This window comes from Habropoda laboriosa, unplaced genomic scaffold, assembly GCF_001263275.1.
Source record: "Habropoda laboriosa isolate 0110345459 unplaced genomic scaffold, ASM126327v1 scaffold22, whole genome shotgun sequence".
Taxonomy (NCBI): domain Eukaryota; kingdom Metazoa; phylum Arthropoda; class Insecta; order Hymenoptera; family Apidae; genus Habropoda; species Habropoda laboriosa.
The window spans coordinates 1,978,137-2,003,353 of NW_017100261.1; the positions used below are offsets into that span (position 1 = coordinate 1,978,137).

The 25,217-nt window shown below is 44.1% G+C and overlaps 1 protein-coding gene across 12 annotated transcripts in view; it reads left to right on the forward strand.

Moving 5' to 3' along the window:
- LOC108572791 (caldesmon-like) overlaps positions 1 to 25,217 on the forward strand; it is a 268,746-nt gene that overhangs the window by 226,999 nt on the left and 16,530 nt on the right. For 6 of the 12 annotated variants that reach the window (XM_017935078.1, XM_017935079.1, XM_017935075.1 and 3 more), the window contains 4 exons: positions 14,561 to 14,629; positions 21,478 to 21,537; positions 23,557 to 23,625; positions 24,075 to 24,264. In XM_017935078.1, coding sequence (XP_017790567.1) covers positions 14,561 to 14,629; positions 21,478 to 21,537; positions 23,557 to 23,625; positions 24,075 to 24,264 — 388 coding nt within the window. The remainder of the gene's footprint in view (positions 1 to 14,560; positions 14,630 to 21,477; positions 21,538 to 23,556; positions 23,626 to 24,074; positions 24,265 to 25,217) is intronic. The other 6 variants (XM_017935086.1, XM_017935082.1, XM_017935077.1 and 3 more) reach the window with 5 other exon arrangements.

Consider the following 25,217-nt stretch of genomic DNA (forward strand, 5'->3'; position numbering starts at 1 on the left):
GCGCTTGTTCCCAGGTTGCGTTCTGCTCGGGTTCACGCGCTATTTTATGCTCGTCACCTGGGCGTTTGCAAGTCCCAGAGCTCGTAAACTTGCTTTCTGCCCTGGCACACGCTCTACGTGTGTGTAAACTGTTTAAACGAGTAAGATCTCTTAATTCGTTTCGTTACGAAAGATCGAATTCCACGAATTTACGCGTATTAACTACAAAGAAGTGGAAAATTGCAAAAAAATTCTAAAAGGAAAAGCAACTGACCCATTTCGACGGATACAGATCTAGATAGCGACTTTCTCCACCGCGCAGTGCATGTGCACACACAGTCGACGCGGCTGCCTTCACTTTCCTCCAACTATTAATTAGGAAAATCCAGCGTGTTCGCATCGAGTGTTGTGCTCGGTAAAATTCCACCGTACTTTCCGTTCCTGTGCAATTACACACTCTCGCTTCTATTCACCGTTCCGCGAAAACACCGCCCTGCTGTCCATTATCCGTGCTCGAGAATGAAATCGCAATTACGATATAATCAAGATCTACCTACGTGTGCTACCTATCCAGAAACTTCGGTAAACAACAAACTGTTCTTCGTTTCTTGTTTAAAATTCCGCTGAAAGTATAACACACAGGCTGTGTGTTGTGTGTGTGTGTGTGTGTGTGTGCTTCGAGGAAAATCGTTCAGCGTTGCTTCTCTCGTTTTTCTCTTCGCGAAAAAAGTTTAATCGCTCGGTCTCGTTGCATCGGGTAAGGAAATTTGAAATTACAATTGGTGCGGCGAAAGGAGGGGAAAAAGAGGACGAGGAGAAAAAATTGCATCCAGGAACCGGTGTCTCGCAGTTCTTGCCAGCCACGACGTCGTTTATCACCGGCGGATGCATGCTCGTGCCCACGGCATAGATAAATGTCATGCGGCTCTCCCAGTGACGAGTCGTCTCGCCGCGTTTTAGGTCCGTCTTTATGGTCGCCCGGAGAGTAAAGCTCGCGTGCTCGCATCGTGTGGCAATTAAGGGAAGACAACCGGAACGAAGGGTACTCCCACGCGTTCATCGTGAAAATCATGGCTGCTTAATGAAATTGCCAGGGTTAAGACACGCGGAGGATCGGTAATTGTGCACGGAGATAGGAACGGTATAAATCGGTGATTAATAATCAAACTTCTCTTCTTTATCTTCTCCAAGTATGTTCTACAGAACGGTCGGACGTGTTCTGCAATTAAACTTCTCACGGTAGAATCGTCGAAACTCGTGCATTACCGTGCCTTGCACCGCATCACGCCTCGTTTACACGACCGTGATAAAAAGGACTCTTAATCAGTTGGGCCTGTCGTTGGAACGCACGCGAACACGAATGTTTCGGTCACTTGGCAATCTTCTTCTTCTTGGTTTTCGATTTAAATTTTGCTGAATAAGTCGACGTAATTTCTCTCGTTTATTTAATGGTCGAACGGAGTCGGTGAATTAATGCAAGGGGACAGAACGAGTGTTGTAAGTGTCATCCTTATTTTTCGTAATAATTGCGTCACCGAGCGCGTTCTGCGGTTACGTTTCTTCCTCGGGCTGTTTTCGCGCGGTCGCGGTCATTCGATTCCCCGCTGTTCCGACTGGCAAAAATTGCAGAAGCGTCGTAGCAGTTCCCCTCGATGACATAGACAGATTCTTGGATTAATTACTACGCGAACAGGCTCATCGATCAACTACGATTCACTCGTCTCTGTGTCTCTTGATTACTGTCGCGACGTATATTCGTCGGTAAACAGAACACGTCACTGACTGCCTGTTGATTAGTGACGTGCACGAAATTGTATCGAGGAGCTTTCGTTCGTTTGTGTCTCTGTTGGATTCTTCGAAATCGAGGTCAGAGTCTTCTTGTGTTCGAAAGATTCTTGCATTATCGTAAGGTAATCTTGTTCTTTTTTGTACATGCAAAAGTACGAAGATGTGTAATATAACGTTGAAGACTGTGGATAAGTACCAAGTGTGTATAAAAAGTGAGATGCAGCCAGGCTGCTTTTAAGTCTAATTTTATGTTGCGAACACGTTCGCTATCAGCGTTACAAATGTGTGATACGTCAATTTTCACGATGGATCGACATTATCTGAATGTAATGCATCATGCAAAATGCGTAGGATCGTTTTAAGTCTAATACGGTCCTCGGGTCTTTTTCGACCCATCTTTTTAATTACTTTTATTGTTATCAAATTTGGGTCTTTTCTGACCCAGAGACATTAAGTATATTGTCGAATGACAGAACACTACCATTCAAAAATTTTTTAGAATGACCCAAACACTTTTTGTCTACTTTTTTCTTCAAATCACTCTTTTGTCATTTTGCATGACAATGTTTATCTTTTTCTCTATCTTAACACTTATTGTTAGTCAACCGAATGGGGAGATCTCCCCGCTGTGAAGTAAGTCGCTGCATGACCGACCGGGTAGATCTCCCACTTTTCTCTTAGCAACGCGTTGTCTTTTATCATGTTTACTTTTTCTTTTATTATCAGTCTGCCTTGAACTGGGGTTGTGTTCAAGCGTGGCGCGCGCGGTTGGCTGTGTTAAGGTTGCAAACAAAAATAATACGAACGATAGAGAGCAATGCTCGATCGTAACCGTACTAATTAATTGATATTTAATAAATAGATCAACCCTAGTCAATCACTTCGCAGGAAGTGTTTAATCAAAGCAGACAACACGATTTGCAGAATCTCGACTATAGTATCGTTACTCTCCGTTCCAGATCCAGCACACCGAATCAAAGTTACCCCGAACGCAATCGTTTCCACAGATTTCCCTTTCCTGCGATCCTTTCGAAACTTCTTCAATGAAAATGCCGTCGATGGCGTTTCCCAAGTCGTCCGATAATTCAATTTGGAAAGAAGTGGACCGCCTCTCGAGTCCAGCCGTTCGCGTGCACGTTCCACGGAATTACGTGTTGCGACTTAAGCGGCTTTTCGTGGCAGGGGGGACGCCGACGGCGTGAAAGGGCACGGCCAGCTACCGCTTTCTTCCACCTCTCGTCTCCATGTCGAAGAGTAATTAACTCCCTTCCCCGTGGACTCTCTCCTCTGGCCGACACCTGCCTTCGTTTCACTTCCATTTCGACTTCATTTGCCGCTGCATCAATTTTATCAAAACACTTTCCGAGTAATTGTATTCGGGAAAATTGTGATCGTATTTTTCGCGGAGATTTAACGCAGACTCCATTTGCGAAATTATTATTCGAAACTGTGCAATTTGATCGGATCGATCGACATTCACTCGCGCGTTTGAATATTCTAATTGTTTCAGGAATTTGATCCGTATCGAAGGGTAACAAGAGTCAACGGTTCAGAGATGAAAATTTCGAGGACGCGCGTTGACTCGATGATAAATTGAAAATGATCGCGTGTTTTGTCAGTGCTTGAGAAAAAAGGGAAAAACGTCGGCTAGGACGTGGTCGCCGAGCTAAATCGATTAATTCTCGCTGACTCTATGGCTCGTTAGACGTCGCTTTTCCATCAGTTGTCGATACTTCCGCGTCGAGACGAAATATAGGACACGCGTTTAATTGAAATCAATCTCACTCGCGATAAAGTCGAACTCGTTTACAGATAGGGAGAGAGAGAGAGAGAGAAGGAATAGTACCCAGTCTGATATAATTGTCGGTGGAAACGCGTGCTGGTACGATGGATCGTCGGTCGCTGCGGTTGTAACTGCTTTGTTGTTCGGAAAATGTTTGCGAATCGGTGGAAGACCGTGGAGAGGCACTCGTGGCTGAACACGACCTTCGATTTTAATCCTTTGACGACGAGCAGATGTTCTACTACGGTTGTTAATTGAAAAGTAGAAGCTGAAGTGGCTTTCTGTGATGATAAACACGATTATTTAGGAAAGCTTCGAGTCCCTTCGGTGGAATAAAGTAACAGTTGTTCGTCTACTGTTAACCCTTTTTGTTAAGGGCGTGCTTGAGACTAAAAGTGCTCGCTGTTTACTGGAGGCTCGCTGTTATTATTCAACGTTGACATAAAAATGAGGATACGTTTTGTTAAAAATCAATTGTTTCGTGATAATCCAACGTGTCGGGTCGGTAGAATCGATACCTTATTTGTGAAGTGCGGAAATAAATAAAGCAGGCAAAAATAATAAAAAAAACGTTCGTATAATCGTTTGTCTTGAATCCATCACGGAAGTTATGTCCACGTATAATGACACACTCTGTGTATACATTCTGAGTAAATGAGTAACCACATTTACAGAGTGTCTATACACTACCGGCCAAAAGTTTGGTATCACCTGCAAATTTGCATCAATATTGAATCTGTTGCTAATTCTTTATAAATTTGAAATTGATGTTGCGGAGATGAAGAACACTTTGCCTCATTTCGACTGATTTGAATGATAAAATATTCATAGAAAAATTCTTACAATTGCTAACTTTTCTGTTGGAAACTTTTGTGCCACTTGCAATGCACAGTGATTCCAAACTGTTCACGCGGTTCGCGACGTATTAAACCAGCGTGATTCCCTTACGAACTTTTACGCAGATAAGGGATGATTGACTGAGAATGGGGTTGGATTTTTGTAACAATCAATTATTATTTACAAACAAGAGTGAAATCTAAGCTATCTTAAACTAGGAATCTTTATCAATGTAAGTGTCTAGGAAGTCTGTGTGAACTCGCGTTTTTTTGTTTTTCTAGTGTAGTGAGAGGAGTTTGTTCGTATACTAATACTATGTCCGTCGGTTTTCCTTCATCTTACCTCGGATAAGGCGTGTTTTAGGTTTTGAGACATGCGGATTGGTTAATGTCATTAGTCGGAAGTAGCGAGGGTGGTGGTTGACATTTTAACTGATAGGTTAGAAAAAATGCGGAAGGAGAAACAAAATAACCACCCCCAAGCAAACAGTCACTCTCAGGTAGAACACGTGCTCCCTGGGTGACCGTCGCGAAAATCCGCTTGCCTCGAAACCCGGAACGGTACAGGTAATAAACTTATGAAGCACTCTGAGGTGAACAATACATGAAAGAAACAAAGTAAAAATTCTAAACCTCGGTCATCGGTGAAAAAACAGGGACTTATAAGGAATGCGATGGAGAATCAATGGCTTCATAAAGTTATTGTCTCTACCGACGGGTCAGGATTTGGAGAAATATTCGAACGATGCAAAATTTAGAAATCCTGACCCGGTTTATGGAGGGCTCTTTCCCCTTAGGGTAGTGCAGGTATGTGCCGCGTAACACAAACATACTTGCTCTTTGTAGCGAAAGGGTTAAATGTTTGTAGAGAAAACATTTAATTTCGCCTCATTTCGAGTGAATTGAACGATGAAAAATTTTATAGAAAAATTCTTACAATTGCTAACTTTATTTCGAGATTTTTGTGCAACTTGCAGTGCACAGTGATTCCAGACATGCATGCTCTTTGTAGCGAAAGGGTTAAATACTTGTAGAGTAAAAATTTCATTTCGAGTGATTTGAAGGATAAAAAGTTCACAGAAAAATTCTTACAATTCCTAACTTTTTCCCACAGATTTTTGTGCAACTTGCAATGCACAGTGATAGCAAATATTTGTCCGGTAGTGTAGCGAAAGGGTTAAATACTTGCAAAGATAAAAATTCATTAGGTGAGCAAAGTCAGCGATCACCTCCAAAATTGAATTCTAATTTCTTGGATAAAAGGAACCTAAGAACAATCGATCATCTGACAATGCCTAATAACGTCGAAGCCCTTCAGATTCATGTTTAAACACGACGGTTCGTCCGCATATACATACACGGTCCGGCCAGGACCTCTCGTCTATGGAATTAATCATCGATCACGGTCGCGACAAGTCCCTTCGGGGCTTCACGAGGATGTGTACCCTGGCCAGCTGAAACTGAACGTTCGCGTAGTCCGCAAGTTTAGCTAACGCCCCGCTAAACGCGTTAGACGATGTTTGCCAACTAGTTAAACGGTTGATATTTGCTCGTCGGTCCCTGAAATGTATTCGAGCAGAGGTGGCGAACGCGCATGAACCGGGAGAGGCAGCCGGGATAATCACGAGTCTCCGTAACGACGCGCAAATGAACTCGGCCCCCCTCTCGAACCGGAAATGAAACGACGAAGAATTAACTGGTCGCTGTAACGTGTTCATATCCGCGCTCCTGTCCGCGTTATTGGCTTCATCGCCGACCCTCGTAGCCTGTCTGTCTGAATATTGCGCGCGAGACTGTGTACGACACGTGGAGAACCGTTCGATGATCTTTACGTGGAGTTTAGGGTTGCACGAGGACCACCTTCAACGAGCTAATAACTTTGTCCGGTCGCGCAGCCCACCGGCCAGTGACACATTATAAATTAATAAACAGTCCTTTCCAGCCGTCTTCCTAGCCCCTAACAAATTCCTTCCCTATCATAAAACAGTTCAAGTCGCATCATGGTCATGTTTCCTATCCCTTTCCCCGTTCCGGGTTTTCCCCAAATTATTTCAACTTTTGCACACCACCTTCACCCTCGCGTTCTCCTTCCACCAGTTTCCTAATATCCGATCACACCTCCGCATTTTTCGAGACCTTCTTTTCCACCACCTTCAACGTCCAACCAATCACAACATACACCGACCTAATATATACGTATATACCTCCGTATATATTCTTACGGAGAGAAACATCTTATTCACCATCACCACACCAACTACTAGAATTTCGCCCTTCCGGGATTAACACATCGGGAGCGCAACGATACTAACCGCGTTCGAGCTGAACCCAGAGTCGAGCATCGTACAAACTTTTACGATGAATTTCGTGCATGGAGAATTTATTCCAAGTGGAATTTTCGTGAGAGAAGAAGCTTTCTCTTTGGAGTAATATTTTAAGTTGGGAGCGCAGAGATTCGGGAAATATTCACTTCCAATTTTTCTTAACCCTTTCGATTATAGTCGATGTCAGCCAAACACTCACTTATGTACAAGAAAGTACTCTTTTTCTTTAAGGTAGATAATATTTTAAGGGACGATACTTGGGAGCGCAAAGATTCGGGAAATATTTATTTCCAATTTTTCTTAACCCTTTCGATTAAGGTCGATGTCAGCCAAACGCTCACTTATGTATGTACGAGCGTCGATTTTAGTCGGCAGACGTAAAATATTACGAGTTCAGAGTCTCTATATTCATCAAAAGGAGCAATAACACTGAAGAAATGAAGGCTTGGCTATAGGCACAAAGTGCCAGCTTGCCAGCCAGAGGTTCACAGCTTCGATTCCCACCTTGTCTCAAATTTTCCCCCAACTCCTACAATAGCGACAATCTATTTCTGCTCGACAAACTTTCCTTTTAAATACGCTATCGCGTATGAATTATTTCACAGATCGATCACAGAGAGAGTACTGCCTCGTGGCAGACACTCGTACCGTACCGAAAGGGTTAAAAGCCTGAGAGCTGAGGTTGAAACAATCAAGTACTACATCCTCGACTTATTTTTCCCACCGGGGCACGTTCATGCATCTTGTCCGGACAAATAATTGCAATTGACCGGGAGACACGCGAGATTCGACGTTGCACGGCGAGAGGGACAGACAACGGAGCGAAGGGAGGAACAGGCGACGATTGCATTCGTTGGCCCCAATAAATTTCTGCTGGCCGCGCGATAGCGTGCATGCGACGCTCGCATTAACGGGCCACCGCTGCGGAACACATTGCGACATTCGATAGTTCGCCGTGGCCGTGGGCTTCGTAAATTCGAGCCGCGCGCGAATGCAGATTCGACGAGGACAGAGAGAGAGAGAGAGAAGGATATTCCCTCGTCTCGAGTGTATAACCGCCGCGCCGTAAGAGATCCTTTTGTCCGCGACAGGAATTTATGGAGCGCGAGCCGTTGTCGTACCGCGAGAATTACGAGCTTGCCGCTCGACCGGGATCACACGGGATCGCCTTTGACGGACGTTTACGGCGTCTATGAAAGCCTCGAATAGCTCTTCTCCAGAAGATTATCGTCTTTGAATATTTTAACGTGGACCTTATGAAGTGTAGCTTTCTTGGGAATTTGGAATTGCCGGTGCTGATTCTCGTAACGCGATGGTTTCGGAATTGGAGATCGTTCGTTGGTTCGAAGATTTTGGGCCTTTCGCGGCCCGGAGCGTAATTTTTAACGAGGCTTTCGGGAGTAAACTGTGTTTTTATGTAAGTATTGCAGCTCACTTTATCAGGGTTCGTGACATACACTGATAAGGGAGTAAAGGTGTTAAGGCGGAAAACTAATCTTCAGTAAAAACCATTGTGCATATTTTACCTTTTTTTTGAATGCATAGCGACGATTGCCCCTTTGTATTAGGATTAAGAATTTTACATCGGACGTGTTAATTTCATTTACCTTGGCCGAGTCAGGGCAACCAATAAAATATTACCTGCTACGGTTAAGGTATGAGGGAAAATCCGACACATGCCACTCGAAGGTACTTGCAGTACCTGAGGGTCACGGCGGCTTCCCCTACCCTTTTTAAAACACCAATCAGACATCGTCATTCCCACTTTCTCATGTCCGCATTTATTATTTAAGCACGCATTCCTTAAAAGAAAAATCAGATTCTAAATTTCTATCAGCGGTTCAACACAAACATTATTATAACCACAATCTAACACGTTTTTCCAAGTCAACCATAGTAGAATAAACTCATAATTTAAGTGTTATCTATACTCGTGACATCATTATTTCATCACCGTCCAGTATCCAAATTCAATAAATATTCAATCGTCATTAACGTTGACGTTTGAAGTGAGCATACACGAAAGACTCTCTTTCATACTCCAACTTGGTAAATTGCTCACGCCTAAACAAAAGGTGTGTTTGAAGTACGAAAGATCATGAACCGGAATATGAGCTTTTGTATAAATAATACACCTTCTTTATTTTTTTTTTTTTTAATATGTGAAAAGTTGTGTAAAGTGTTACAAGTGCATCATTACCTTTTTAATTTTCCTGGTCGCTATCGCGGAAGCGTATATATGCGGGTATTCATATTGTGAGTAATCGAAGACTACTAAAATTTCGTGTTAAGGGCCTATTAAATGATGCAAATGGGTTAGGTAATAAAAAAATGTATTACTGCCGCCTTCTTTAGTTTCGGACAGACTCTCTTAGCCCTCATCTCGTCAAGGTCCAATGGACTCACACGCCTAGTTTTTTAAAAATATTTTAAACAGTACTCGAGAAATCCAAAATTCCTTCCATAAATTCTTCTACTGTATCAATTGAATTATAGTCCTGCAAGCAAAAGAGTGTTCAAGATTTTTCGGAAGCGAAGAAAACATATTTAACCCCCGTAAAATCGACACAAGTTATCCACTACACGAGTAAATTTCAACGTTTAAATCAAAGTATCACAGAAAAATGATATTTAAACTCATAAGTGATTCCAACCCTCGTTAAGACTAAACACAAATTCGGACAAAGAAAAGAACAACGTATTCCTTCTTCGCACAGCAAACAGTACTTTGTTCTATTTATCGAAGCTTCATGAAATAGTAATTACTGCAAAGGGAACAGCACAAACGCTCAAACGTCAACGAAGCTTTCCCTCCATGGTAGTTGCGCGTAATTCAAGCCGCGCGCGCTCGTAACGAGAAAGCCAAACGAGAGTGGCAAAGAGAGGAAGAAGAAAACGAGAAAAGAAAGAAAAAGTCTCAACGCGGTGAACTTTTTCAAATTCTACGCGAAATTATTTCAGTGTCGTTAAACGTTCCCGGGGTGGAAATTAATTCCGGAAGGAAGGACGCCGGAAAAGCTCGTCGGTGTGCCACCAGAAGCGAAAGTGGACGTTGAGTAGTAGCGAGAAGGACGATTATTCGCGATTCGCGGCAGCAAGAGAGGAGGCGGTAAATCAGAAGATTATTTAGCGGTGGCGAAAGTGGTTGGCAGAGGCGTGAGCACCGAGGACGGGAAGTCGAGACGAACGTGCTCGTTATACGAGTGGTTCCGTGTCTCATGTTTATTCCTCCGGGTGTCTCCTTTTATTCCTTCGCGCTACACTCTCTATGATCCTTGTGCGCCACGCCGCCGCCTCTCGTCGCTTCCTTTATGCGTTCACACGTGAAAGTGATGTCAATTTGCTCACACGGATTCGATTCCATTCGATTCTCGACACTTCACACACGTGTCCCTCTCTCTTTTTTAAAAAGGCCCCGACACACACACACACAGATTCCCTCTTTCAACCACCGTGACTAACACTTCGTTGTTACCCTAACCATTCGATAACGTTTTATATTCCCCTTTTCACAGGACGACTTATTTCCGCGCGGAATACGTTGCATCCTTGAAACAACGTTTTATCGCCGGAACGGTTTCAACCGACACCGCTGTTTGTTCAATATTGCACCGTCATTAGTCGCGTTCTCGTCCAGCTACCGTTGGCCGATAAGCGGAATTCGTTCGAATGGAAATTGAACGATCGTTGAAAAATACACTTCACCTGTTCTACGTGCAGTTATCTCTCTACGAGGTCTCGTATTCTCTCTTATTCATCGCGGTAATGTGTCTTTCTAACGTCGACGTTAATTTGCATGCTGGAAAAATGTCTCTCTCGGACAAAAGGAACTTCGGGTAACCTTTATTATATGGTGTCAGACGAGAATTGGACGGTTGACAAAACACGACAGCATCTTTTCTTCGAGCTGGAAATTACTCTGGTCGTTGTTTCTTTCGTCTGGTAACGACGAGTGTTCTTTTCAACAGCACCGAGGAAACAGTCACGCGTGTTACGAAAAGTAATGGCAGGTTGTTCGCTCGCGAGAGTAACAATCTCTCCCCGGTCCATCCATTGAAATTACGGCAGCGTCTTCGTCGGAATTATGGCCTCTCGGTTTTCATTATCGCGCCACGACGATCCACGATAGTGACGTTTTAATAGCTTGGATCTCTCTGGATAGGAGGAAGGGACACCCAGGTCTCGAGAACAATTTCTCCAAGGATACGCGTCGCGAGACGGAGGTGGATGGACGAGCACTTAGGCTACGAGTAAGAGACTGAGCTAAGGAGAGGAAAGCTCGATAAAACGATTTTTCCCTTAATGCAGTCCCTCTTTCTCTTCGTCCGGCAATATCGCCAGCCGTAAATCAGGAAACGAGAAGTTTCCCACTTTGGGACGATTTATCCGATGAAACTGGTGTAAATTTCAATATCGTACCCAACCTGGACAACGAACTTTCCCTCTCTCTCTCTCTCTCTCTTAGGTTCCGCTGCGATAATATTTAACACCCGGTCACAACCGTTATCATAGCCAACGGTCTTCAGCTCCAATTTACGCTAGAATCATTTACGTTCTTCCGGTAATAGCCGCGACGCGGTAATTCCCTGCTCGCCGCGGCTAGAATTTCTGATAACCAGGCAATAACGTAGGGCTTGGCCTGGTCGAAAACTTGCTCACCGGTTCAATGGATCTGTGTCGCGGATGCATTAAACTTCCAGCAACTTAGCCGCGCTATCTATCCTCCTTTCGTTTCGGTAACGCGTATTAAGCGTCTCGCGGTACCGGCGAGAGTTTTCTGCTTGTAATTCAGGCAATTTACCCTCCTTAATTAACGATTTAAATTGTACCTAGCCGTGTTTTTCTCGTCTCTCGCGGAAACTCGCTCGGGGGCGGAATATTCGACGAATTAACGGCGGAAAATACGAGCGACTAATGAAACGACTACCACCCGGATGAAATTGTCTCGAGGGACAGAAATTAGCGTCGTCAAAGAGGGATACTCTCCTTGCGAAGTGGCTCCGTCGTTCGTGCACACGTGTTCGCCAGACACACACGCTGCTATTTCGCGTGGTCGTTGTGGAATCGCAGACAACGCTGCTGCCGCAGAATTGCGCTATTAATCAGCTAGCTTAGCCGAGAAATCTGATGTCTCTCTGCTGCACAACTCGCGCTACAAATTTCTCCACGGACAACGCTACGTCTCAAGACGATATCCAGCTAAGCTCCTTGCCAATTTTCCGGCGGATCGATTTATCCCTCGTCCGAACGATCGATCTTCTTCGCGACATATGCGACTTCTGCACGATCGACTCGACGACCACCGACGGTGCATAATGGCGGACGGAGGAGAGAAACTTGGGCCCAAAGGATGGAAATGAAGCCACGTCGTTTTTTAGCCGCAGAGCTCGCGTTGCATGCATGCAGCACACCTGGGCTGAAACGGTTTGATAGAGTAATGTGGCTCGTTCACGGAAAACCAGCGAGAGGGTGAGAGAGAGAGAGAGGCCTCCTTGCTTTTATGACGGAGGATTATCGACGTTTACCCTTGTTGGATTTGCCTAGGGAAACTTTACGCTAGGCGACGCACAGCCTGCTTTCCCTCTACAGTCTACAGAGCGAGGCGAGAGTTTTACAGAGGGTTGCCTCTCGCGATTACGACGACCACACGCGTAACGGAAATTAATTAATATTTAACGTACGTCGATTTCGCGCGGCGGTTTATTAACTCGTATGTACGTGCCACGGGATTGTAATTAATTTCTCGCAAAACGGATCTGGTTGCTGATTATAAGCGGGGAGGGATATTTTACGAGCGCGTTTCGAGATCGTTGATCGATCCTCCCAGCGTCCATTGTGCCGCGATAAATTGAACGCCTTGCGATTTCGCCGTGTAGATAGGACACCGCGTGTACGAAATATTGGACGTATCGGTAGGTGGGGAAGGTTTTCGCGACGATACACGGCGGGTGTTGCAAGTTGAAATCGATTGATGGCGAAATGAGCCGCGAAGTGTAACCTGTCCGACGGAATTACGTTATTGTACGAGCTATCAACCGTGAAAACGGGGCTTTTGTCGGGGTATTTTATACGTTCGGGGCTTTGTGCTTCTTAATGGCTCGGGAGGAGATCCCTTTCTTTGCATACGGGGGGGAATATTGTCGTGAGTTATGTGATACGAGTGTTGAACACAGGTGAAATATCTGGGAAATAGGAATTATTAATTTATCTGTTTAATCAGCAATATATAATTCTCAGAAATTTTCTTCCGTAATATTGTTACGTGTAATAAACCACAGTTAAATTCTACATTGTTAATTTTCCTAATGCACGATGTTTTATCAATTTTTTCAAATCGTTTGGGGGAAATCCCTCTCTTTGCATGGGGAGGAATAATATCCTTTGTGCGATACGAATGTTAATCATAGATGAAATATTTGGGAAACAGGAATTATTAATGTACTTGGTTAATTGGAAATATATAATTCTCAGAAATTTTGTTCCATAATATTGTTACATATAATAAACCATCGTTAAATCCTATATTATTAATTTTCCTATTGCACGATTTTTTATCAATTCTTTTCATGGGGAGGGATAATAGCCTTTATGCGATAGATGAAATATTTGTAAAGCAAGAATTATTCATTTACTTATATACATACTTTCTCACCAAATTTTCCAGAAATACCTTCAACACTCTCAAACATCCATTCAACCAGCAATTCATTCAGACAGAAAACACGCTGAAGACACTATGCAACGACTGCCAACGTGATCTGTAGAACAAACGCGTGCACGATAGAAAGTGGCAAGTGGAAATCGTTAACTTCATTGAGTAACCGTTCCATCATCTTCCTCTGTACAACGCAATATTATAAAAAGAAAAAAAATCGAAATTAGCCTGCACGTTACGCAAAGATATTTCCCACAATATTTACACGAACTGTTTCACATTGTGGAAACATAATTGGGACGAGGCTCGCGGTTTGTTTGACGGAAAGTTGAATTTCTCCGGTGAAGGCGTTTATTATAGCAATGGAACAAGGAGGGTGAGAGAGGCGAGAGGGGAGGCTAATGAAGACACAGATAATAAGCTTGTTAGCGACGTGGGCGAAAGACGCAGGCATCGCGATAGTTAGCCTTATATATGCAGAGTCAATGGATGTGTCGGCATAAAGGGAGCTATTCTCTCTACGTTCACTCTCTCGAACACACACGGTTCGAGCAACTTTGATGAATAGTTTGTGGCGAGTGGCCGACGCAAGCACGACACACGGCGATATTTAGAGACATGCGACCTCGCAGGGTGAAAAGGAAGCGCGAACGTCAACGGGGAGAGAACTTGAGACGATGGGCTAGTTTCTAGGGATATTTTCGGCTGGTTCTACCGTAAATGGAGCAGTCTACCTTTCTCTGCCTTAATTTCGAACCGTTTCAACTGATTCTGAACTTTGCTATTGGAAATGGGTTATTGAAATAAAATAGTCTTTGGGCACCCAAAATGGGAAAGCTGGGGTCCGTTTATACCTACGAACTGTTTACTCTATTGTATCGCAGTGTACAGTGCTGGGACTGGAAGACGAACACCAGACGAACGCCTTAGTGTCTTTGCCTAAAAGAACACGGAGACATGTTTGTCCTCGCTTGATTATTTCTACCGGGTGTTCTTAGAAATAATCCAACATTTGCAAACACTTTGCTTACGGTTTGAAGTGTTCACTGTTTCTATAAGAAAAATTGAATTGTATATTTAGAAAAAATGTGTTTGACTAACGTCCAGTTGTGGATTCTTCGTCGTTCTCGATCCTCCCGATGGCTAATCGTAATTCGTATAGGGAAATTGATGTGCCTTCTTCGTTCTGTTGCAGCTGGAGCCGCTTCTGAGGACACTAACCAAAGGTCCAGTTCTGCACACAATCGCCACTCTCTCACGAAGGGTAAGCAGTCACATAGTGGCTACACGTGATCCGAAAAGGAGATCCACGGCACGGATATATATAAATATATTCGATCGATCACGTTGAAACACGCGTATATATATTGTAACTGTTGCGATGCTATGTCGCTTTTCGTTCCTTTTTTTCTTTCCCTTATCGACTCGTTTGCACACGTGATCGGCATTATCGCTGAAATCTCTGCGCACACCTCATGCATGGTCGTTCAATTATACATTTCTCTCACTCTCTCTACATATGTGTATGTACGTGTTGAAAAAGAACGGGCGTTTAGGTTCCTCTCATACGGCATGCCTCGTCCGCGGGAAGGTGTATCATTTCGTTTCCCTTTTTGCAACCTTCCGGCAAATTTTTGTGTTGTAACGCTGCTGCCGCGCGCAGCTGTCACGGGAATCCTTTTTTCGTTGATCAGTGGCTGTAAATTCGCGAAAACAAAAGAGTCGTTTCGAACGTAAAGGTGTAGCTGGCGTAAACTTCGCCGTTGTTATTTCCCATTAACGGAACCGAGAGCCAGGGAGAAAGAGTAGGAGGAGCAAAAAAAAAAAAACACACGGTACAGAGAGATATTCGGTTCAGTGATCGTTGCAAAATCATTACTTCTTCTCGAATCAACGTGCTAACGAGTGTCATTGTTACTTCTCGAGGTTATCCCGTCCAACTATTTCTATCTCTTCGGGATTGAAATTTTAAGGTCACACGAGGCTCGGTAGAATTTGTTTCTTTTTTATTACACTCCGGTACAATTGAAATGGAGAGAGGAGGGAGAGAAAAAAAAATTGAAAATACAATATACCCTTGAATACGCATTCCACTTTCGGAGTAAAATCGAAAAAATCGATCTGTATATCCGAGCTACCTCTGAATGCATAGCTGGAATATCTGGTCCACGGTAGATAACGAACGTAATATCAGCGCGCGTTGTAAAACGAGAAATGGATTTAATAACGTTTTAATTCCATCGGTTGGTCGAGCCGGCGCGGATTTCTAGCTCGCCTCACCCAAAGCCAGATGTTTAATCAACCGTAAGGATGTGGTGTGGCGTCCATGAAATTGATAATAACGAGCGCATTTGTCCGGAAGGATAACGAAAAATCGGTGATCGTCGAGCCCTGAAAAATCCGTTTGAACCGCGAAGAGAGAGAGAGAGAGAGATTCGTTCCAAATGTTTACTCGTGCTTTCCACGTTCTAATCTCCGCCGCGATAGGATCCTTGGAAAAAGTATCTTTTTTAAATCGAACTCGTCGTTAACGTTCAAGTGGGGAAAAACACGTTGGCTTAAAAGCTTCTAGAAATTTTGTTCTCTCCACTGGCGTTTGAATACCAGGAGGAAAGGAGAGAGAATCTCACGGTTGAACACAGAGCGAGATAGCAAGTTGAAAGTTACATCCTCTATTATCGCAGGAAGCAGAAATTTCACCCGTTGCGTTTTCCTGGCTGGAGCTACAATATTTCCACAGAGATAAGATAAACGTGAAATTAGAGGGGGGGATTAAAGCCGGTTCGTCGATAAGGTAATTAGAAGCGTGCTCGAGGAATATTCAGACGGAGGAGCGTTAAGCGCAAGGACAATTATCAGGCCTCGAGGCCAGAAACAGAAACAAAGTAACGTTACACGCGGTTGTAACCGTGGAGAAGAAAGAGGGGGATCGTTGCACACGCGAGCCTCGTTCGCTCGTTAAATATTAGTAGAACACTCCGGTGGCGCTAGGATGAGAAACCAGGACAATTTCGATCGTCACCCGCAGACTCCCGACGTGCCTCCATTAAAATGGAATACGAGCCACTCGACGCGGTGCGTTTAAATCGCAGCCCGTACTCACCGTCGGTACGTATGCACGGGCTGTTTCGACTCGATGAAACTGAATTTAAACGTATTCATGGCTGCACTCGCGGCAAATAGAAGCTACTTTGCTGAGCTAGTTCAAGGTTGTTGTTGTAGGTTTAGAGGGTTGCCGGGTTGCAGACAGCTGTTGAATAAAATTTTGAAGAGTAACGGATGTGTTTAACTGCTGGAGTATCTCTGTTTTATTTCTGTTACCCTTAAAAGCTGTTATCAGAGAAAATCACGTTAATGGTATCATGGGTGAAATATCACACCAAGCTAACTCCTTCTTCTAACTTTTGAGTATAATCAAAGTTTTATCTAAAAAGGATAAAAACAGATCAGTGGTCAAAATAATTTCCATTATCGTTGATGACCTTTTGCCATTTTTCTGGCAGATTGCGGATACAATTGCGATAGAAACTCGGTGGCTTTGAATCAATTATGTGAATCCAGTCGTAAAATTGAACTGTTTCGTGATAACGTTGTCACTGAAGATAGCGTGAGTAAATACTCAGTGTTGTCAGTGGTAGCGTTTTTCAGTAAGATTAAAACAAAACTCGCATAGGGTGAAATTTCACATATGGTAGCCTTTAAGGGTTAACACTCGCAACTCTTCACTCTCAATGCTCTCTATAACTCTCGCTCTGTGACCATTTCTCTCTATCTCTGTGAAACTACCTCTCACATGTCTCATTCAGCCTTTTTTATTCTTTCACCCGCTCTTTCTCTCCTCCTCTCTTTTTCTATTTCACGTCCACTCAAATCTTTGGATGGTCACGCACTCTTGCTCAAACACCACAGTTCCAGCTCAAATATTCTTACTTCACGCAAAAAATCCTACCACACGTCTAGCTCTCTGGTCAAAACAGTCCTTTTAAATATTTACAATTACAATCCATCATTCCCACAATGTTTGCGTTTCTCCCTCGCAATTTTCTCTTTTCCATCGTCGAAGAGGAAAATTAAATGCTCTACACGTCTAGCTCTCTGGTCAAAACAGTCCTTTTGAATATTTAATGTTTGCGTTTCTCCCTCGCAATTTTCTCTTTTCCATCGTCGAAGAGGAAAATTAAATGCTCGTAATTACCGCTGATTAATCCACGAGAGATTATGAAATTCAATCGCGAATAACACGAGAAACGGGAAGAGAGGGGTGTATTAAAAAACATCAACGCAGTGATATTAAAAACGTAATAACGAATCGGAAGGTTGAAGTGGTTACGGACAGAGAGATCGAAAGGAACCGATAATAAATCATCGATCGTCTGTTGGACGCGGTGGTGTTGTTACCGGTGAAAAAGCGGACGCCGCTCGGCATTATGTATTATTCGAGGAGCAGCGTGAATATTGTACCGATGAGCCAGAAGAGTGGAGTAGTAGCTGAAGGAGCAAGGATAGAGAAAAGGGTGGTTTGAAGTGGAGAGGCAGTCGGCTCGAGAAGTGCCGTGAGGACAGAAAAATAGTAAGAACGGTGCGCGAAGGTAGATGGGAAGAACAGATTCCTATTGTTTTCCGACCCACTTCCTAACGCTGGAAGATTAACAGAGTCCCTTGGCTGTATCTACTGACAGATTTTTCAACGTGCAGCCCGCGAGATGCTTTTGCGACCTTGCCAGCGCGGAAATAGGAACATGCTGACCTAAAGAGGCGCGTTTCAACCAGTTGTGGGTCAGTGTGACCGAATTTTATGGCTTCGGATCTTTCTTCGAAAATATTTTCACCTTTTTAACACGTTCACTGTCACGCAAAATTTGCATATTACTCTCAGAGGGCCGCGAGAAAATTTTTATTATTCTAAGCGTAATATTATTATGTTTTTTTAATTCGAAATTTCATTTTATTGTTAATTATTCTAAACATTTGAGGTCCTCCGGACACTAATGGCCATCGTGGTCCCATTCAGGAAACAATTTCCGGTCACAGGTGACCAACGTGACAGTCAACGTGCTAAACTAAGATTCGTTATTAATTGGAAATTTATCCAATCCTGGAAAACTAATTAATTCGAAATTGTTCTTCTATTTACGAAAGTATATAGAAAGAATTTTGGAGAAGGTATCGAAGCTCGAACGGTACGTTGGCCAGACAGAGAGCTACTGGAAAAGGCTTTTGTGTGCACGCATGGATTTTCCACCTTCTGAAGATCCGAGATACGCTCGCTATGTTGTTTCATGGAACGTTGCGTCGCATTGTAACACAGCGATCCAGCCAGGCGCATTCCTATTGGCAACAACAATAGGCTGGTATACGGACGCTCAATTGGCAACGCGTTCTTTGTCGTTTTTCTTTTCCACGGAAGAAAAGACCTCCGCCGTGTCTTTCTATCGTTCGTTTAAAGAACACGTGTATCCTTTTATTTGCACCCTTTCTTCGATTGCTTCTCGCGTCGAATGTTCAGAAATCGCGAACGTGGAACTAACGGCATAAATTACGTGGTTCATTTAAGAGAGAGAGAGAGAGAGATGCATTTTCCTTTCATGTCTATTGTGTGCTTAAAGTACCCTTCCTACTCTTCGACCTACTTCTCTCTCGAGTGGGTGTTCGTATTTTTATAGAACGATTCAATTTCTCTCCGATCGTTACGAATCGATAAGAGGTTTTAATTTCTTCTTAAAAGTCGAGGGAAAATTAAAACGATCGAGGGGGGCTTCGTCGTCTTATCGAGCTTTTTCCAGTTACCCTTTGAAATCGTCGATAAGGTAACGAGGCAGCCGGGGTTCCACCAAGGCAGAGCTGAAATTGTTCGATCGAGTAATAAGTTTGCAATCGTAGATTACGGACTCTTGGTATTCATCGAACGACTCGAGGCTTCCGATGAAGCCTAGGAGTCTGCGACAGAACGTTCTAGTGGAGATAAGGTTCAGAAATGGGTGGAAACTATCGCAGATCCAGGACTCTCTCTCGCTCTCGCATTCTCTTGGCTCCGACAATTGGGTTTCTTCACGGCGGAATTTCAATTCCGACGCGGCCTACGGAACCAGATGAAAAGGCTTGAATCTCCATTGTTTTCCGACTCACTTCCAGCCGACGGAAGATTAACAGAGCCGACGTGTGTATATCCCAAGCGCCGAGGGCCTCTCGACGTTTTTCGACCGTTTTCGCGGCAAGCGGGACTCATTGTGGCTCGAGACCGCTGTAATTCAGAATCATCGTCCCGAGGATTTTCTTCTTTCTACCTTGGGAAATTTTTTTCCCCTCCATCTTCTTCTTCCCCGCCTGTAATCACCTTGAAGGGAGCGTGCTCTCATTTACTCACGTTTGTATATACTATACACACACACACGCGTACAAATAATATCCTTCAAGTTTTTCTCTCTATCTCGTTGCCCGAGGCACTCGATGGGCCTGGGGGGCTGCGAAAGGGTATTGATTCACGTATAACACCTCAATCGAGGCTCTCCTCTCGAGGTCTTTCCCGTGGAAAAGAAAACTAGACCGCCGGTGTGTTCATTACGCGAGTGCTGCACGCTTAGTGCACCGTGCGTTTTCAATACGGTGTATGTTCTTTTTTCCTAATTTGCTGACGCGCTTTTCCCCCCGTTGACAACCCTCTCCACTTTCCCCGAGACAGAACTTTATATCCGTAACGTCGAAACGCTTTCACCCTGCTTCCCCTTTCTGGCGAACCTGCTCCCTCTCGCACACTTCACCTCCATTTCGCTGGATACTCTCGCTTAGGCGACGTCTCTCTCCGTCTCGTTCGATTCCGCATCCGCATTGCTAATGAAACGTCCAATTACCATCAACGGTTGCCACGAGGCGGTCCATTTCTCTCTCCATCTCTCTCTCACACTTTTTCCTCTCTTCTGACATTTGCAATCACCAGCCGGAAACAACATCGGCAGGTAGCGGCGGTCTTCCTCCGGTCTGACGTTCGATGGAAACGCACCGAACTCTGGCTCTCACGGCTTCCATTCGAACATCTTCCTTTTTTTCCCCCTCGTTCGATTGGCTGGTCGGGAAAGTAAGTCACACTTCCCCACTTTACGTAGTTCTTCACGATGAGATTCTTCATGTCCCCTTTAATCGCAAGAAACCCTCGAACAAAACACGAGAGAGATTCCATCAACTTCCGACGGAGATAATTGACCTCTTCGGCGTCCATTTGCAACTCTGCAGACCGTAATCGGGCGGTGATCGCTTAAAGAACACGTTGCAGGGCTCCCCTTCTGTAATTATGCGCTCCGAGCCCCCATTCACCGCGGTCGTTCGTTTTCCAATTATCAATTATGATCGACGACGTGGCGCGCGAGATGAATGTCGCGCTTTTTCAACGCGCGACATTTGCGATCAGCCAGCGGAAGCATCAGCGTCGGATAAAACGTTTCCCTCTCTCTCTCTGAATGGGAATCAACGCCATGTGTCGAGAGTAAACGAGGGAGATTCACAATTAACGACGGTCGCGATTTGCGCGATAGAAGACGATCTTGCACCGGTGAATTTTCGAAAAGTCTGCGCGCTTCCATCGCGGAAATCCCCCTCGCTGGTCCGCCGTTACTGCGTCGTTATTCTTCGCGCACGTTTAATAGTACAGCGGGGGGAAATTTATGGGACTTTATGCACCCTTAAATTGTGAATTTCGCGTGCAGAAATATTAGCCAGTTTTCCCTACCCGCTGACCATTCTTCTCTCCGATTCAGAAATACTGCAGTTTCTTTCGTTTTTTTTTTTCGGCGAAAGAGGATTAGTTAGGAATTATGTACTCTGTGCTTTTTGAAAACGGAAATCTGTAGCTGCCTCCCATTTTTTCTCTCTTTGTACCGGTTCGCTGCCTTTTCTTGGATAGAGATTCAACTGTGCTAGATTAACAGATGGGCGAGTTATATCTTGTTCGTTGTTCCGTGATATATAATGCCGGAATATATCGTCTAATAAATTGAATACACAAACACGTAGAGGCGTGTCGATCGCGTGAAATTCGGTTTGAATAAACGGAAGGGAGAGGGGGTTTTGTTTGAACGAAAGAATACCGTAGGAACGAACATTCGAATTTATCTTCCGCAGAACAAACGATGCACTGGTTCGCCCAAATCGGAGGTGACGAGGCCTCTACCGATTCGTCAGGTAATAATCAGCTTGGTAAATAACGGACAGAGTGTGCTTTGCGCCGAGAACTCGTCGCGATGTTTGCACGGAATTTAATGCGCCGCGTAACGAGTGCGTATTAATAGTAATCCCCCGTCGAAATTGGAAATGACCGCATTCATCAGTTGCTCGCGTTACCAGCCGTATTCTGTGCACGTTCCGCGTGCTCGTGTGTACTTGTGCATCGACTTCATTTGTGTGTGTGTGTGTATGTGTGTATGTGTTTCTTTTAAAAGCTTCATGTCGGATTAACAAAAATTTGCAGAAATTAGTGAAATAAAACGAAAGGCGGAATCTTCGATGCGGAAGAATGTGAATCGTTATTGGAGGCTTCCGGGTTGGAGTCGTGTGGACAGTGGCTGTAAACCCTTTCGCTGCGGCAGATTTTAGTATGTAACGCGCGTGGCAGACGGTCGATTTAAATCGCGGCCGCGAAATCTTTCGTTTCGGCAGTTTAGAATTTTCTTCAATTTTAAAGTTCTACTTAAGAAATTACAAATTTCTAAATTTCAATTTTTATTTTTGAAAGTTTAAGGATTCGTGAAAGTTTATATTTTCGTTCTAATTTTTGAAAGCTTAAGAATTCGTAAAAGTTTACGTTTTTATTTGAATTTGAAATTTGCTAAATTAAGACGCAAGCGCGCAAAGGACAAAAATGAAGGATTAAATTAAAGTGAAACTGTGCCGAAAGACGCCTAGTGCACAGCGCGAGCAAATTTCCGAAGCGCCAACGGGCGCCAACAGCATTCAAAGGGTTCAATTCCGACGTTTCGCCAACATCGCAGTTAGCTTGATCAGGACACGCTGAAAATGTCGCGTGTCGTTTCGGATTTGGGTTAATAATCGCACCGTGCTCATGTCACAAATCATTGGCTACCAAATGGGCTTTTTAAATTCAACCTCCAGGCGAAACGTCGGAATTTAACAACCATCGAACACTGCTCTAACCTGTAATCCTCGAATAACGCTTCGAATAATCCTGAAAAGTCCAATTAGAACGTTTCTCTGTTAGTGTTACAAAAAAATTCACTTTTTACTCTCAAGTACGTTAACACGTTTCGTGCCGGACCGATTTTCGGTGACTTTCCGTTCACGCCGCGTGGGTCGTATGCGTCCCACATTGTCCAGACTAACAGTTTTGCTTTTCGCCCTATATGTCTTCCAATATTTATAAGATTGGAAAAATCATTGTTATCGAGAAAAAGGTAACGTTTAAGATATGCTATAGAGCAAAGGAAAAATTTTTGTTTTAACAAATTATCGCCGTAGTTGCATAGTTTAAGTTAGCGAAATATCAGATGGCCTGAACGGAAAGACCAGAGTGGGGCGTATGCGACCCACGCGTTAATAATCGCATTAGCCCGAGCGAAAGAAACACGGTTGACATCCGCGCGCGGGGGGAGCAAAACGATGGCCTTTTTTTCTCCCGGGGAAAATGGGAACGCCAGACGAGAGAAGGGGAATTTATTTCTCGCCGCTTCCTCACCAGCTGATAAAACAGCTGCGAGCCGTGCCGTGGTTGAGAGGGAAAAGAAAGTGTACTCGCGTCGACTCGCGGAAATTGATTATCTTCGTCGTCGTAATCGAATCTGTTGCGGAAAAATATTCCCATAGAAGCCACAATTTCGCATCTTTTTTTTCTTTCTTCTTCCTCCCCCCCCCCCTAATAATTCTATTTCGTTAATCTCGTTTGGTCCACGCTGACGAAAGGGTTAACTCGCGTGTCTCGCCTGAAGGAGAACACAATTTATATTTACGAAGAATCGTTTAAAAAAAGCGGCCGTGAGAATTGCATGAAGCATGTAACTGTTTGAAAAGAATCACGTGTCATTTGAGAAGTGTCAAGCCAAAGCTTTCCGCGAGATGTGCTAATTATTGTGACTCGTTATTATGTCCGCGGTCGCATGCTTGCAGTGTGTCGATTACGCGAGTTTTAACGCTCGTCAATTACCCGAATCTCACGTGCGTACGCACATATTCTCGCTTTCTTCTCGACAGATGTGAAGCGCCGGCAAAGTTTCTACGACGAGGACTCCCTCGACGGTGATCATCCTAGCGAGAACGAAGGTATCACGTTTTCAAGGGCAGTGGTGTTCTGATGTTCGCGAAAGCACCATAAAGAAATTCTCGCGAACGTTCTCTTCATCTTTTCTGATATTTTCTTTTTCGTTTCGTTTTTCCAGTAGTTAACACGAATTTGTAGATATCGAACCGCACACCTTCGCGTTGATTACGTTCTATACACCGTCGCGTAGCTCTTTGTTTCCAACGGAATTCGTCCTGTTCGAAGGGACACGCGGTAAATTTCTAATCTCATCAAGTAGAGATCTGTATTATAAATGCAACCGTAGAGAGAACGCTTCTGCCACCGTGAACTCGTCCGGGAAACGATTAAAGACCACACATACACACGCTTTGTACGAAGCAGAAACAAAAGAGAAGAGAAAAGAAAGAAAGAAATCCGCGTGTAGCTCTAACGACGAGGAGAGGTAATCGATTCGCGCGGTTGTTCCCAGGACGGGAGTCGACGGGAAGCGCGAAAGACGTGGACAGGGCGAAGCTCGTCCGTGAGAGACAGAACGAAGAGCGGCAGCGGAAGTTGGAAGAGTTGAGGCAGCAGGCCCTCGCCGCGCAACGCTTCCGGGAGCAACGGGAAGAGGAACGCCGACGGCGCATCGACGAACTCAGATCGCGTGACAACGACAGGTTCGTACCTTTTACTCACACACACACCATCTTCCGATATACATATGCCAATGAGAAGTACTATTCCAACTTGTACCAAAGTTCCAATTTTTACCCTCTCGCGAGGCTACCTTCATTTTTTCTTCCGTTGCCTTTTTTCTGCGTGAAATTCTAAACGGGGTGAAAATACGCTCGAACGATCAGAGAAAAATTAAAAACGAAAAAGGGAAAAGTTCGAGCACGAACTTGGTGTACGTACGTTTTGAAAATTGGGTTATTTAATACGTGCCAGTGGTGAACGATAGCATGCCTTGAGGACGGCCTTTTTCCAACCTATGACACGCGAATTTAAAACGACACGGAACCACATTGATGTGTTTAAACGCTCTTTACGAGATTACGTGCTCTCTACGAGGTTATAAGTTGACCTGGTTAATATTGATGCCGGGCTAAACTGTTTCGCCGCCGCAGAGAAGCCCAGGAAATTACCGCGACACCTGCATACTGGTGTTCATCCGTTGGTCAAATCGCTTTTCGGATTCCCGTGGAAAAGAGAAGAAAAAAGAAACAGAATATCAGCCTATTACTTATGTGCGTAAGAGAGAACGTAACTTCTCTCGTTTCTCGCTTCCGTTCTCCAAAATGGAGGATTCTCTTAACCTTTTCGCTACGGCGGCCTTACTCGCGAATATGCCTACCACGGAGCAGTCCCAACGCTGAGGCACTTGTTTCACCGCGATCTAACCGACTTTACGAACGTAACTTTTAACCCTTTGCACTCGGAGGTGACTTTGGTGTAGAAAAGGTTGCAAATCGGATGTTTGAAATTTTTCAAACTAACGTAGAAATAAAGTATACTATTTTATTTAAATATTCAACGTATTCTCTATTTCACCGTGGTGAAGAAATTTATGGAGGCCCGTAGATCTGTTCTCTGTCTTCGTTAATTATTCACCAAGTGACGAGTATTCAGT